The following is a 16,328-nucleotide window of genomic DNA, read 5'->3' as shown; positions in this document are numbered from 1 at the left end:
ATAGTATCCAGCTTGCTGGCCAAGTGCTTGCATAGACATGTATGTTTAATCAACAGGATGATGCACACAGTACTGGAGATTTCCCATCATTCATGATGATTTGTACACACGGAAACTCCTCAGAGAAGTCTACTGTCTCCCACATTCATAGACCAGTATTTTAAATTCTGAAATTGTACTATTAAGGACACCGTTCTTCTCAATTCCCATTTTAAAGGATTTAGAAAAGTATGCTTGATTTAGAGAGGAGATAGCATTTTTATAAAATTTTTCACTGATTGTGTCTTCAGCCATACAGAATAACGTAATGGAAAGTAGGGAGACTAGTTGCACCTGTTTTATGAAACAAATGGATATTGATTTTTTCCAATGGAAATGACAAAAGAAATTTGCATGCTAAGCTTCCTCAGAGAATGACCCCTTCAGTTTGTCATAACTTGCTGCCCAAAAGTATGGCATTTGTAGTACCTGCAGAATGTGACTTTTATGGTTATTTAATGGTTTCTTTGAAATTTATACTGAAATATCTAAACATACTTTCAATTTATATATTTAATCAATTATCTAGAGATTTTATATTATTGCTTTCAGGCAGTACTGAAAAAGTTATAAAAATTCTAACGTCGTGTGTACAACTCAAATTGCATTGTGGGTAATTTATTGTATTGTGCTGCGCTTCATTTGCTAACGGCCTACAATCCCTCTGCTTGCCGAAAATAGAGGACTGTACTGAATGATTTGCTTTGTATCTACAAATTTAATCTTTCTGATCTGGCAACAACCATCAAATTGAAGATTTTGACCATGACCGCTCAAAGTAGGCTACGGTTACTTCATGATTTGTATCTACAATGGTGTTCCACCTTTTTACTATTCCTGACCTAACAACAATTATCAAATTGAAGATTTTGACTGTAATTGATAGAAAAAACAGGCTAATGTTATATCATGATTTGTATCTACAATGATCACTGCCTTTGGCTTCTTTCTGATCTTTAGCCACCATCATCAAATTGAAGATTCTGACCATGGCTGATCTAACAAACATATGTTATAGTTGTATCATGCTTTGTAACTGCAATGGTCACTGCCTTAGCTTCTTTTTTTTGGTATTTAATAAATTTTATTGGGTCTGCGTTAGCTTCTTCCTGACTGAGCTGATATCATCATCAAATTGAAGATTTTGACCATGACCGTGACAAACAAGTTACAGTTATATCACAGAACCTTGGGCAAAACTCTCCCAATTATAAGAGCCCTTTCAGACAAACAACACCAGCAATCAATGCCACAAACTGTGGCTCAGTGTAAAGAGGGTGAAAATCAAGAGATGTTACTGGCAAGATTCCAAACTTCAAGTTATTCACGATGAGTAGAAAAGAATTGAAAAAGAACGGAGAAGATGCATCATAAATATTCAAAGATCCTGAAAAACATGAGTTCTAACAATTTGCTTTCATTAAATTTTACATTTTGTACTACAGCCAAAACAAACGATTGTTGCTCATAAAACTGTTTTTGCCTAGGTGATTGGTTTTGCCTCCATCTGCTGAATCATGCAATGTTTTGAATATGTTTACAAAAGAGGAATTCACTTACACTGTATATGACAGCACACTTTCTTACATCAATTGAAACCCTAATTAGAGGCAGAAAATAACAGTCAACAGGTTGCATAATAGTAATTTCCTGTCTTTTGTCACACATGGATTGGAAAGTCTGAAAACTTGTTGCACAAACATGGTATGGGTTAACAAATAACCTAGACTAGCCCAAGTTGCTTGGCTTTCCTGGGCAGCAGTTGGTGGTTGTCCATTGTGTTCACCTAACAATTTACCCAACGAACAGCCTACCACTATTAAAGTAACAGACTGCTGAAGTTTATTCTTTCAATTTACTCTGTTTTGATATTAATATTACAAACTTGAAGCAAGTCTACAAGCTACCTAGCCTAAGCTAATTAATGGATGGTTTTAGTTTTATAGGACCGATAGGACTGCAGGTAGTTAATTTTATGCATTTACACGTGGTCAGGGAGACAATAGGTATGGTTGGGGAAACAATAGTTTTGTTTCACACAAATGTTTATTTCATTTAGTCTAATGTTCTGCTGCAGCATCATGAGTCTGTTTACATAACTTGGGAGAACCATTTGATTTCTGGTGGGGGATATGGAGGATTTTGAGAAAAAAAAAATTGTCGCCAGGTGAGATAGAAGAAAAAAAAATTGATCCTGCCATGGCCTGAGAAAAAAAAAATTGTCATAACAGACAGAAGTGAAAAAAAAATTGTCACAATGCACCAGAAATTAGCAAATTTGGAAACCCTATTCTCATGTATTCTTTGCCGGCGCGCCGCCATAGGCGGCGCAAATGTTTTTACCACAAGCAATTCTTATGTTTTTTTTCCCAGCACTTATGATATAAGCATGCACTACATAGGTCTACTTACACCTCAGTGCACTCAAGTTTTCCTTCCTTTCCTGACCCAAGAAATCATATTTCAGGATTTCTGTTGCAATATCTCAATGGCATAGGCACTATCTAAAGGGGACTTTTTGACTTCTGTAAATTGTGAAAATTTTAAAACACAAGACAGGAGTCAATAAACTAGTGTTAAAATCAATATAGTATTCTCTCAATATAAATATATTAGGAAGATGTACAAGTTGACAATGAAAAATTGAGGAACAACAAATGTAATGAAATACAAGGGAGAGGGTCACTAAAAAAATTGAAAACTTCAGGGGGCGTTACTCAAAATGTGGAGAGGAAGAAGGGGGACGGGTTACTCAATTTATTTTGGTGAAATAAATTGAAACACATCTCAGATTGCACCATTGCACACATCCATTTCTCAAAATTTTCAATGCGAGAGGGGGGCACCCCCTCTCGTGCTCTCCCCCCTTGGCTTTTCTAACAGCGTTACAGGTAAAAGACAAATTTAAAATACCTATCGGATTGCACTAAACAGCACCGTGGCGCACATCAATTCTCAAAATTTTCCCAGGATCTAGGACAAAACTGAACTGTTGTGAATTCATTCTTTATTATCACAGAGACATGTTTCCATTTACCTCACTTCAATGACCATTTTGACAGTTAAACATACCATATTCAAGCTTTTCATTAGAAGCTGGCAGCTGGAGAAATGACACAAGAAGGTCACAAATTTTCCGTTCCTGTATATTTATTTATCTTCAGTCTCTGGCAAACAGAACTGTTTTTCACAAATTGTATTGTCATCGTTTGGTTGTTGAATATTGTGACACAAACACTGATCATGCAAAAATGTAAAAATATTGCAGTGTTCAATGTCATTTTCAAACAGTTTTACCAAATGCAAAATGACCTGAAACTCCTCTCAGATTGCACCATTAAACACATCAATTTCCCAAAATTTCCAATACGAGAGGGGGAAACCCCCTCTCGTGCTCTCCCCCTTGAGGTGTTCTAACAGTTCACTTAGTAAAAAAATAAATTAAAAAACACCTCTCAGATAGCACCAGACTGCACCATTGCACACATCAATATCTTAAACTTTCCATGCAAGATACGGGAAAGCCCCTGTGACACTTTCCCCTAAGCCTCTCGCGTGTTCTCCCCCTGTACTTTAAAATTCTGCCCGGTCAGATATCCTAGTGAAAACCTTGTCATAATATCCATCCAAATTAAACAATATACTATATGATTAGATACTGCGTGATCTTTTATATCTTTATTTTATTGTGACTTGCAATTTCATTTTGATGGGTTCACCTTTTTTGAACCATCATGAGATAACTGATGATAGTCTAGCAGAGTACATCAGGATTTCAAAGGTCTTTACTGTTAAATTGCTGTATTTTGTAAATTTTACAAATACATGTATTTGTATTTAACTTTTCTAAGTGGGGGGATCAGTCAAAATTTCAGAGTTAGAGAGGGAGTTACTCAAATTCATCATGGTTGACGGGGGGGGGGGGGGTGGGGTGGGGGGGGTTGTCACTTGAAATTTCTGAGTTTCAGGCCGTAAATAATTACGGCTCCCTTATATACAACGCATCACAAACTTGATGACAAAGAAAAAAAAATTGCATTGCTACTCCATTTGAAAAAAAAAAATTGATGCAGCTCTGACAGTAGAAAAAAAAAATTGCTGTCACTGTGACAGGAAAAAAAAATTTGCTCCCATACCCATTTCCTCCATACCCCCCCCCCCCAAAATCAAATGGTTCTCCCCTTACTTGAGTGAAGCAAAGTTCATCTGTATATAATTTGCCTAAGGTACATGTAGGACTTCAACCTAGCTTGTAAGAGTGAAGATGAACCAGAAAGTGCAGTCAAGGAGCAAAGTAACCAAAGAGATAATGATTTGAAACGATATTATTATTGTAGGGTGTCACATCAGTATGATACCACAACAGCTATACAAAAAGACCCAATATTTAATCAGGCAAAACACAGATTGTATCATTTCTCTAAATTTAAATATCTGAAATGGACAAAAATACAAAGGATATTCTGGTGGCAGAATATCTTTGAATAGCACAAAGGCTTGCCTCTTGTGGCTCACATGGTTAATTTACATTGCCATTTTGAAATCATTCACATCCGCCAGGAAAACAATATTTCATTTTCTCAAGAAAGCTTTCATTGATAATGGAAGATTTTATGCATTGACTGAGCTTTCTACCATGCATATAAGTCAAAAGGTTACAAAATGACCAAAATTGACATATTTTAGCTTTCTTTCACACATTTTTGTTACTTTCAGTTCTGCACAAAATTTATTCACATGCAGAACTGCAGGCTTTTGAACCAATTCTGGACTAGGCTAATTTTCCAATAGACAACGATTCAGTATTATTGTGAAGTCCTTAACAATTCCAAAGAACGTCATCTTTATTGCCAATTTAACTGATATAATGACATTTGAGCTCATTGAAAAGTTCCTGGGGAAAAAAACTGCAATGTGCATTGGCTACCTCACCTTCATCACCCCCTTCGTCACTCTATTTAGAAAAAAATCATCTACCAAACCAGCAAAACTCAATAAGAGGCAACGAGAGATGCACAATGACCATCCCAATTGCAATATTGAGTCCCATGCAAAGAAAGACTTGCAATTTTCCTTTTGTGGTTTCAAGGAGCCACAATGAATGCATGTACCATGAAATATATTAATCTTTCATTCGCATGACACTTATACAGATTCTTTATACAGTTAAGATTCTTTCATCAAAAACAAAAGTACACTGTTACTAAGCTCAGGCTGAGTGTGTGCAACTAACTCAATTTGTTTTGTAGGTCCCTGGGGACTCATGAAGAGAAATCTCAGCCACACCTCACAATAGTGGTACACCAAGTTACTGTCTTTGCAAACTGAAGTGTATACCGGTACATCATGCCTATACAACACTGTTTCCCCTATATCACTTAATAGAAAAGTAGATTATTCATCAAATGCAATAGACGAAATCAAGCACCATGGTTCACATGCAATTGTTGTCACTGTAGTTGCAAGAATTCTACCCTGAGAAGACACATACTAGACAATCCTTGGCAATGCCGCAGCACATATTGTTCCCTCATTGGCTAGTCTGTCCACCCCATTAACCATTACCTTGAAAAACCTTCATTCATGTCATGCACATTAGCATAGTTGATTGTACTCCCCCTTACTCAAAACTAAATCCCCCCAGAATTTCAAGGAGAGGGGGACATCCCCCCTTGTTAGAGAAAGCTGGAGAAAACATAAGAACAGCCATAAACCCTCTCTAAGACGATAGCAGCATGATGATGAACAGTTCATGCAATTGTAAAAATCACCAGTGAGTGACCATGGCTGTTCTAGGTTTTAGTTCCATGCGACCCATGGATAGATAGAGTTTACTGTGTTGTGTGGGCATAATGTGGAGAACATTATTACTAGTACCAAAGTCTTGCCCTACATGTATGTTGAGAGTGTTTGGCTGTTAACTACACCACCACCCTGCTCAGCGTAGAGGCGCCGTAACCAAAAGCCGAACATTTCCAACACACATTGAGCTATTTAAAGCCAAGCATATGCAATTGCAGTATTGCAGCATGTTTTCTGGAGGGACAGAGATTGCAGTCCAGTTTTATCACAACTTTGACATTTCCACTTCTGGTGCTAAAGATACACATTACTTCACTGCAGGCACCCAGTATTATTTGTACATCTCCAAAAGTCCAGAATCTTGTGCATGCCATTTGTGAATAATCAAACAAAATATCAAATAATACCATCTAAAACCTAGTGCTCTGTGGTTTCGCACAGGCTGAGCAGCAATATGCACAGCTACAATCTACATAAATCTAAGAAGAATATCAGATAAGGAAGAAGTTTTTGTTGTAAACCTAAAAGGTTTTGTGAAGAGTGGAATACAAGCAAAGTATTATTTTTCAACTTTGCATATTGCTCAAATTTTTTTCAGCCCCATGTTCATAATCACAAATTTTTATTTTTATTTACATTCTTGCTATGACTACTAAGGCCTTATGGCCCAGAGGTGTTCCGTGACAATGTACCCAGTGTTTCATCCAGAGAGGGGGATGAGGGGATTCCCCCTCTGTTGACATGTTTGCACCCCCTTGTAATTTGTCAAGGGGGAACCAGCCCCCCATGAAATGTTGCCAGTCACACTTTAGAGATACAAGTAGAACACATGAACTGGTGAAATACCCCCCTAAATTTTCTGGTAAAGGGGAAAATTCCCCCTGTTGATGCTGTTACGTGCAGAGAAAACGAACAAAAGGGTGAACTCAGCAGTTAACGTTTAAACAAAATTTATTACGAAAATAAAACTAATTGCTAAGTCAGGGATAGAGTACAAGCTTTAAAAGTGTACAGACTACTTATCTCAACTGGGACGGCAAAGCTCCAGTCTCAGAGTTGTAACAGTCAGTCGGATGAATGAACAGTCCTTGCAGGCTTGAAGCTGCACAAAGTCCACAGTATAAATCCAGCGTTGGCAGTGAAGGTCTTGAAAAGTCTTGAGAATGACTACTGCTGGAGTTTAGTAACACACAAGAGACACGATCCCAAAAGTCTGACTGGAAGCTGTGCACGTCCCTTTTATAAAGGCATATAAGAACAATCTAGAACTTTTATTGACATGCTAATTACTGTTCTAAAATTATCTCCCTTACACAACTAATCAACTTTCCAGAACATTCCAAACATGACTAATTGAATTCAAGGTTGTGAGGTCATCAAGGGCAGTGACCTGAGAATGTTCTAGACTAATTGAACTCAGGTCATGATGAGTGTGGGGGAAAATGACCTACATAACACACCCCCTCTTCAAAAAAGGAAAATTTTTCAAAGAAAAATCTTTCTTTTACAAATGTGATATTAAAAGTGTGAACAACAATAAACTCTAAATACGAGAGAGACAGTCTGCAATCAAATTGTCTCTGCCCTTGATATGTCTAATGTCAAGGTTAAACTCCTGTAACATTAAACTCCATCTTAACAATCTCTGATTTTTGCCTTTTAATTTCTGCAGAAAAACAAGAGGGTTGTGATCAACATAAACCACTATTGGCTGATTTGAAGAAGTAACATAAACTTCAAAATGCTGTAAAGCTAATATCAAAGATAAACACTCTTTTTCAATAGTAGAGTAGTTTCTCTGGGATTTGTTAAATTTGCGTGAAAAATAGCAAACAGGATGATCTACACCATGACTATCCTCTTGCAATAAAACAGCACCAGCAGCCGTATCACTAGCATCCACAGCTAATTTGAATGGCAAAGTGAAATCTGGTGCAGACAACACTGGAGCACTTTGCAGTATGGCTTTAAGTGTATCAAATGCCTGTTGGCATTGCTCTGACCAAACGAACTTTACTTTCTTTTAAGTAAGTTAGTCAAAGGCTCAGTAATTGTGGAGAAATTTGGACAGAATTTTCTGTAGTAACCAGCCATACCGAGAAAGCGCATCAGTTGTCGTTTGCAGTTTGGTATGGGAAAACTTGAAATGGCACTGATTTTGGCATCAACAGGTTTTACCTCACCCTGTCCTACAGTATGTCCGAGGTAAGTTACCCTTGCCCATACAAACTCAGATTTGGCAAGGTTGACAGTCAACATTGCTTTACTCAGTCTCTCAAAGAACTTCCGCATGAGCTTGATGTGTTCCTCCCAGGTGTCACTATACAGAATGACGTCGTCAACGTAAGCTGCACACCCGTCTAGCCCGGATATGACGTCGTTGATCATCCGTTGGAACGTTGCCGGAGAGTTCTTCATTCCAAATGGCATCACCTTGTACTGGACAATCCGTCTGGCGTAACAAAGGCGGATATTTCACGAGCACGATCTGTCAGAGGGACTTGCCAAAATCCCTTCAGTAGGTCAAATTTCGTCACATACTTGGCTTTTCCCACTCGGTCGATGCAGTCATCAATCCTCGGGATTGGGAAAGTGTCTGTCTTTGTTAAAGTGTTGACCTTCCTAAAGTCCGTGCACATACGATACTGTGGTCTGATTTGGGAACAAGTATGCACGGCGAACTCCAGTTACTTTTACTGGGTTCAATAAAGTCATTGTCCAGCAGGTATTTGACTTCTTCCTGGAGATATTTCGCTTTTGTTGGATTCAGTCTGTATGGATGTTGTTTTACAGGCTTACTGTCCCCAACATCAACGTCGTGATAGATGACGTTTGTCCTTGTTGGAACATCTTGAAATAGGTGTTTATATTCGTGGAGCAGTTCTTTCACCTGTTGTTGTTGTTCTGGCTGGAGGTGTGCCAACTTTGTAGACTCCAGCTTCTCCAGGATTTCTGAGTTCTGAAGCTTGACCGAGCCCAGCTTTGAGTTTAGAGTATTTTCACTCAAGTCAGTTTCAGTATCACTATCTTCATAATGGCTTGAACTGACTGCACTGACAGGCTGAGTTATAGTAGGATTATCCCTATCCAAATATGGCTTAAGCATATTTATGTGACATAGCTGTTTTTGTTTTCGCCTGTCAGGTGTTATTATGATGTAATTTAAATCACTCAATTTCTTATCAATTAGATATGGCCCAAAGTAACGAGCATGGAGTGGTTTGCCAGGAACCGGAAGTAGAACAAGAACTTTTTGACCTGGTTCAAACTTCCGTTTTGAGGTGTTTTTATCGTATTTGGTTTTCATTGACTGCTGAGATGACTCAAGATTTTCTCTGGCTAATTCACATGCTTTAGAGAGTTTTGTACGAAAATCTGAGACATATTGCAAAATATTCAGACAATCATCATCGTCTGATAGGAATTTCTCTTTAACGAGCTTGAGTGGGCCACGGACTGTATGTCCAAATACAAGCTCAAATGGGCTAAACCAAGAGACTCTTGAATTGACTCTCTAACAGCAAAGAGCAGAAAATGAATTCCTTCATCCCACTGCTTCTCTGTATCGAAACAGTAGGTCCTAATCATGGTTTTCAAAGTTTGATGAAATCGCTCAAGAGCACCCTGACTTTCTGGATGATAGGCGGATGACCTATACTGTTTAATGCCTAGCTGATCCATTACTTGTTGAAAAATTCCAGACATAAAGTTGGAGCCTTGATCGGACTGGACACATTTAGGGAGGCCAAATAAAGTGAAAAATTTGACTAAAGCTCTCACTATAGTCTTTGTCTTTATGTTTCTCAGTGGTATGGCTTCTGGGAACCGAGTTGATGTACACATAATTGTCAACATGTACTCATTTCCTGATCTTGTTTTTGGTAGGGGCCCAACACAGTCTATTAGTATCCTACTAAATGGTTCTTGAAATGCAGGAATTGGCTGTAAAGGGGCCTTTGGAATAGTCTGATTTGGCTTTCCTACCATTTGACATGTGTGACAAGTTTTACAGAATGTGCTACATCCTGCCTGAGATTAGGCCAATAAAAGTGACTGAGAATTTTATGATAAGTTTTCCTGACTCCTAAGTGACCAGCCCAGGGGGTTTCATGGGCTAGGCGCAATATTTCAGCATGGTAGGGCTTTGGAACCACAATTTGATGTTTTATAGCCCAATCGTCATCAACCAAAACATCTGGAGGTCTCCATTTACGCATGAGAATACCAGACTTTGTATAATAGGAAACAGAGCTATCTGAAGTTTTACCTTCATCATCTACCCTGTCAAACAAAGACAAAATATCTGGGTCTTTGTGTTGTTCTGCAATGAGATTTGATCTAGAAAATGTCTGACTTTGAACAGCAGAAGTTTTACTGGAAGTTTCAAATCCACGAGGGATAACGGAATGATCCGTGTCAAACACCTGACTGAGAAAGGTGTCATTTAAGTCAACATCTGTGACATTATTTTTGAGAGTATTTTGATTCTCGGAAGTTTTCTTTGACATGGCTCGAGTAATGGCACATGAAGGAAATAAATCGGGTATCTCTTGTTCAATTGGCTCTGGATCCTGATCTAAAGTAGGATTATCAGTCACAAGTGGATTAGTAATGACCTTGTCCCCAGCAAGGTCGTTTCCAAGAAGAAGGTGAATCCCTTCAAAAGGCAAAAAAGGCCTAATACCTAAAGCCACAGGTCCAGAAACAAAGTCCGAAGACAAATAGACATTATGGAGAGGAACAGGAATGTAGTCATTACAATCTACCCCCTTAATAAGAACTTTAGAACCTGAAAATGACTTTTCAGAAAACGGCAGGGTATCTGCCAACAAAAGAGACTGGGAAGCCCCGGTATCTCTTAAAATTTTGACAGGGGTAGCGGAGAGAAATCACTAGAAAGTGATATAAAACCATTATGAATAAATGGCTCGAAAATACCCATAATGCTATCCTGAGAAGAATTGACCTTGACCTCATTAATTGGGGATAAGAGGGATTTAACCTCAAAAAATGTGTTGCACACATTATTAGACTCTAATTGAGTTGATGAAGAAATAAAGCCGGTTGGCTTAGATCCACTTTGACCACTTTGACCTTCACGTTTTCTTTTCAATTTGAAACAATCTGACATTAAATGGCCGTCTTTCTTACAATAATTACAAGAAAGTGTACCGAACTGTTTGTCAGAAGGAGATTGAGACTTGGGATCTGATGATGTGGGAGTGTTACTTGAATTTTGTGAACTGTTGTCATTTGATTTTCTACTGTCCTTTGAGAAATTCTTAGATGAAAAGGAGGAGTTAAATTTACCTGCATTGTTTCTGTATGAAAAGGACTGGGATGGTTTGCTGAGAAAGGAAGATTTGTGGGTCAATGAATAATCATCGGCCAAACGTGCAGCAACCTCCAATGTATCTGCCTTTTGTTCATTGATAAATGTCTTGATGTCACTCCGGATGCACCTTTTAAATTCCTCAATCAAAACAAGCTGTCGTAATTTGTCATAATTCTGACTGACCTTTTCCGAAGAACACCAACGATCAAACAGTTGTTCTTTTGTTCGAGCAAATTCAACATAAGTTTGATCCTTCACCTTCTCACAATCCCTAAATTTCTGACGGTAAGCTTCAGGCACCAACTCATAGCCCTTGAGAATTAATTCCTTCACAGAATCATAATCTGAAGCCTGCTCTACTGACAACTGAATGTAAATTTCTCTGGCTTTACCCACCAAAGCACTCTGCAAAAGCATAGACCAGGACTCCTTAGGCCAATTCAGGCTCTGAGCAATTTTCTCAAAATGGAGGAAATATTTATCAACATCCTTTTCTTGGAAAGGGGGAACTAACCTGAAATGCTTAGTGATGTCAAACTTGTCTGAAGGGAAGAATTTTCCTGACTGTCCAAGCTCTAAACGTCTCATTTCTAACTGTAGTCGATGTTCTTCCAATTCTCTCTCCTTTTCTCTCTGTCTTTCTTCCATTTGTAATTCTTTCTCTCTCATTTGTAATTCTAGTTTCTTGATCTCCAAATTGTCTGCATTTCTAATTCTAATTTTCTGAGTTCAGAGGTAGACTCGGGCTCATAATCTTTCAGGGTGGATTCCTCAAATTGGCCTAAATCAACTAGATGTTTGGCAATACGGTACTGTATTTCCCTCTTGCGCATAGATCTTTTGACTTCTACTTTAAGGAAATTGGCCAGTGTTATGAGGTTGTCTTTTCTGAGGGAATTAAATGTGTCCTGATCAAGGTCATCCATAAATTCGTCTGGTTTAAATTCCGCCATGATTAAATTTCGCTGAGTTCACAGTATACAGTAGTTTTGAAAAGGCTGTCAAAATGTTGTCAAACGGCTCAAAATATTCGTACTCCCGGGACCTCTCGCAAGGATGAAACACTGTGTACCGTGAGTGTATCTTCAAAATACACCGCACAACGAGTACATTGACACAGTGCCGTAATGCCATACACAGTCCATGCTCCATGCTTGAAAGTAAATACCGGTATCTGACACATATACGTCGATCACCCATTGGATTGAGGGCTGCAACCAGCTGTAGTTCAAGCTACAAGTCAGTGTAGCATTGGAGGTAGACATGAGACTCCTCACTCCTGCCTCTGCGGTCTTATTAGGTCTACCCATACAGGATATGTAGCCATGAAGGTAGTACTGCTACTAGCTGGGAGGGGTCCAGACACTTCGCACCAAAACCAGTTCGCCCCACACAACTTCGTCCCAAAACCATTTTGTACCAAAACCACCTCGTCCCAAGTACTACTTCGCCCAACCCCACTTCGCCCCAAGTACCACATCGTACTAAAACCACTTCGCCCAAAGTATAGTACCGTCAACTCGTCCTGAAACAACGATGTTACGACGTATCATAAGGTTGTTTTTACCTACAACTTGGAAGCATTAATGTGTTAGGACATTTTGGCTACCACGAACCATTTTTTGTTGCATCATGGTTGCATGAAACCATAAGCGATAGAATAAGAAAATAGAAACACGCAAATGCTACAACTCAGGTGCCTTGCGCGGAATTGCACGATGTCAATTTCGCGAAATGCGTACACTTTCAAGATTTCAGTCCCAGGATGACAGAAAGGTGGTTATTTTCAGCTTTACCAGTTAGCGATAAGTTTTGGGCAAAGTGGTTTGGGGACATGACTTTTGGGGCGAAGTGGTTTTGGTACGAGGTTGTTTTGGTGCGAAGTGGTTTTGGTGCGAAATGGTATGGGACGAGATGGTATGGTGCGAAGTGGTTTTGGTGCGAAGTGTCTGGGAACCAGCTGGGAGTACTAGCCCTGCTGATTTTGACTAAGTTTTACCATGGATGTACATCCATGGTTTTACCATGGAGGTAAAAAGAACAACTTTCCTTTTACCTCTATGGTTTTACGACTTTACTTGTGGTGAAGATGGAGGGGACCCCATTCTCCGCTTTTGGCCTTCGTCCATACTCCCTAAGTGTGGACAAAGGCCAAAGGCGAAGAATGGGGTCTAGGGTAGAAGGGGTTATATGTCGTATTAAAAACACCCCAGCCATGAACCTACGCTGCAGTGCTGTAGCTTGAGGTTATGTGGGTCGACAGAAAGTGCACAGGTGGGCAAACGGCGTTCCGCCCTGGTTTTGCCGTCCGACCAACCATGGACGTCCATGGACCCACATACCCAGGCAAAGCCTGGAGCTACAGTATTGCAGCAATCCATGGTGCATCTTTCCTAACTTTTGCTGCAGTTTCGTAGCCCAGCAACTCCCCTTGAACTTGAAGGTTTTTTTTTGTTTGGGGGCACCCCTTACAAAAAAGTCCTACAGGATCCCTGTAGGACCCAAGGATCCCTGCAGGAGTCCTATAGGGCTACCTCCATCCTATAGCACTCGTCCTATAGGACAACGCCTGTGCTGTAGGATTTATGTGTCATGTCTTATGGGTTTGTACTAGTCCTATAGGCTCATATTTGTGCCCTATAGGACACCCTACAAGATGATTCTGCCTGACTTTTAGGACTGTAAAACTGAACAAGTAATGTTTGAGTAATGTTTATAATTATAATTATTCCCTTACGAAAATTATAGTCTGTAGAATTTCACACATTCTCATATACCCTTTCTCAAAAGCTATTTCTATTTACACACACATGCAAGGAACATACCATATTCCTTTTGCCGTTGTACATGTCATGGCTGTACAGAGACAAAGACTCTCTTTGTCAGATCCAAGGTCAAGTGAGCTGACCTGTGCCTTTGCTTTGTTATGTAAATAGTTTCCTGCATTTACAATGGGCTGATTACATAATAGTACAGCCACGCATTATTCATTTGCACTTGAGGCAGTGCACCAGTGAACATGCATGGCTCTTAAGTACTAAGTTCAACTCCAAATTGCATGGAACATTAGGATCCAAGGTCCATTACCAAGATTCTAACAGTGTTATGGAGAAGGGAGCTCACTAATATGTCACAACTGTAAGAATCGACATTGCAGCATCAACTGAACTGACCTCTTAGTTACGATACACATCTATTCAGTTAATAATGCACTTGGCTGAGGTGACAAGTCAAAGGTAGGCCTTGCATTCATATGTGTAGGTTGCTTTATATTTTGTAGTCCCTGTATGTTGCATTGATTTCTGTTTTGATTGATTGTTAATCTTAATTCCTTTAGAAATAAACTACATGTTTATAATTACTTGTTTTGTAAGTTGACTGACTTTTTGTGAGTTTTGCAGTTATTCATTGCATTGGTACCACATATAGCAAAATCAGGAGTTATTCCTTACTTAACAAAATTTCTGCACTCTTTTACAGAAGTTTGTTTGCCTTGTGCGAGTTCAATCTCTTAGAAAGTATGATAACAATATGTAAAGCATATTCTGTACCCTTAGTATAGGGCTCCCTACAAGACCCCTATAGGGCTCCCTATAAGACCCCTATAGGGCTCCCTATAAGACCCCCTATAGGGTTCCCTATAAGACCCCCTATAGGGTTCCCTGTAAGACTGCGTTCCAAAATCCTGCAAGACTACTACTGCCTGATGTCCTATAAGACCCTACATGCCTCTACCCTATAGGACTGGTATAGGATATTTTTGTAAGGGACAGAAAATCTCAAAGGGGAGTTGAGGGGCAACTAAACTGCAGCAATACTAACTTGAGTCGGTAATGAGATAGCTGTGGGTCCATAGCTGTGGTGTTTTCTGACGGGATTCCTGCCTTTTACGAGCTGGTTTTGGTTAAAATCGTAAAAGTCTGAAAACCCCATAGCTCCGAACCATAGACTCTCGTTTCTCAAGAGTCTATGGCCGAACCACAGTGGATAGAGGGACTGTGGCCGAACCGACAGCCAGCTCAGATTTGAAAATTGGATTAAAAAAATTCTGAGTTTGAATTAAATTTACCGTTGAAAATGTAACTTGGACGTTACTTGGTCGACGTGTTGCCTGCACTTACGAAGTTTCGTAATGGTGATGGCGCACAAGTGCATCCCAAAAAGTTGCCGCCGACTTTTCATAATCTGTCGTCTGTCACCTGGCATCCTCGTCGAGAACCAGCCGTTCACTTCCGGCCTCCCGGTGAACTCTGAACTTATTGAATGCAATGACGTCATCAACACGTGGTCTGTTTCCTGCGGTTACGACTAACGCTGGTATGTTGTGAAATTGGGCCTTCTGATGCTCAAGCGTCGTAGTGTTACTATACATTCGCAGGTGTATTACTTCAGGGTGTAAAATCAGGTTTGTATTCTTTTATTTTTGTGTGATAGGGTAACAAGCTGGCCGGGCCCGATTGATATGTACAGCGTACAATACAATGTGTGACTGTGTTTGAGAGGTTACCAACATTTTGTACACTTTGACGTATCTATATTCATATGTACATTTTTCACCCTATCTTGGAATTCACCTCGGGTGACCTCTGTAATTTGACATCGAGGGGTACTTCCATGATTTGGATTTGGCAATGTTGTCAATCCAGTCTGGGCGATGTGAACAGCGCCACCTCAATGATATGGTTGTCTCCGCTCTCGCTACTACTACCTCCATACCAGCAAGGCACACCAGACCAAAAGGGGGTTCTCATGATCGGGGAGACCTAGAAATGTAACATGTATTTTGATACAGCTATCCCGATTACAGTCTCACGCTTAATCAAAAATTCTCCCGATCAGAAGTCCTAGATGTGTAACAGTATAAAAGAGTTAATGATTGAATTCCAGGACTTGACTTCGACATTTAAAAACTGGAGTTGATCCATATGGCTGAAATACATATTTCATGTAAGTGACAATTTGCTGTACATCTTTTCTACAGAAGACGTCTGTACTGTTGAATAAATGTGAAAATATGCAAAGAAAATAATGGTAAACTTTTTTAGAACATTAGCTAGGTTAAACCACAGTTTAGGGACTGTGGTAATGACCCACCCTCAAATTTGATTATGAACATACTGGTACACTTATCTGAACACGCAAATGTCTATTA

At 39.5% G+C, this 16,328-nt stretch overlaps 2 protein-coding genes across 9 annotated transcripts in view; one reads left to right on the top strand and one right to left on the bottom strand.

The window, feature by feature from the left end:
• The window catches only part of LOC139114168 (collagen alpha-2(I) chain-like), a 151,451-nt gene extending 136,059 nt beyond the window's left edge, over positions 1 to 15,392 (bottom strand). For 3 of the 4 annotated variants that reach the window (XM_070675738.1, XM_070675741.1, XM_070675742.1), the window contains exon 1: positions 15,246 to 15,392. The gene's annotated coding sequence lies outside the window, so the exon portion shown is untranslated. The remainder of the gene's footprint in view (positions 1 to 15,245) is intronic. The other variant, XM_070675739.1, reaches the window with a different exon arrangement.
• Positions 1 to 16,328, top strand: part of LOC139114171 (deoxyhypusine synthase-like) — a 43,042-nt gene that overhangs the window by 8,117 nt on the left and 18,597 nt on the right. Inside the window, exons 1-2 of one of the 5 annotated variants that reach the window (XM_070675749.1) lie at positions 15,453 to 15,667; positions 15,781 to 16,123. The exons of 1 other annotated variant lie outside the window; for it this stretch is intronic. Coding sequence is in view for 1 of the 4 variants with exons in the window: in XM_070675747.1 (XP_070531848.1) it covers positions 14,384 to 14,412 (29 nt within the window). In the remaining 3 variants the exon portion in view is untranslated. Of the gene's footprint in view, positions 1 to 1,983; positions 2,003 to 14,274; positions 14,413 to 15,395; positions 15,668 to 15,780; positions 16,124 to 16,328 lie in introns of those variants that run through there. 3 more of the 5 variants (XM_070675752.1, XM_070675747.1, XM_070675748.1) reach the window with 3 other exon arrangements.

This window comes from Ptychodera flava, chromosome 16, assembly GCF_041260155.1.
Source record: "Ptychodera flava strain L36383 chromosome 16, AS_Pfla_20210202, whole genome shotgun sequence".
NCBI lineage: Eukaryota > Metazoa > Hemichordata > Enteropneusta > Ptychoderidae > Ptychodera > Ptychodera flava.
The sequence above is the reverse complement of the archived record's forward strand: the minus strand, read 5'-3'. Positions and strand labels throughout refer to the sequence as shown.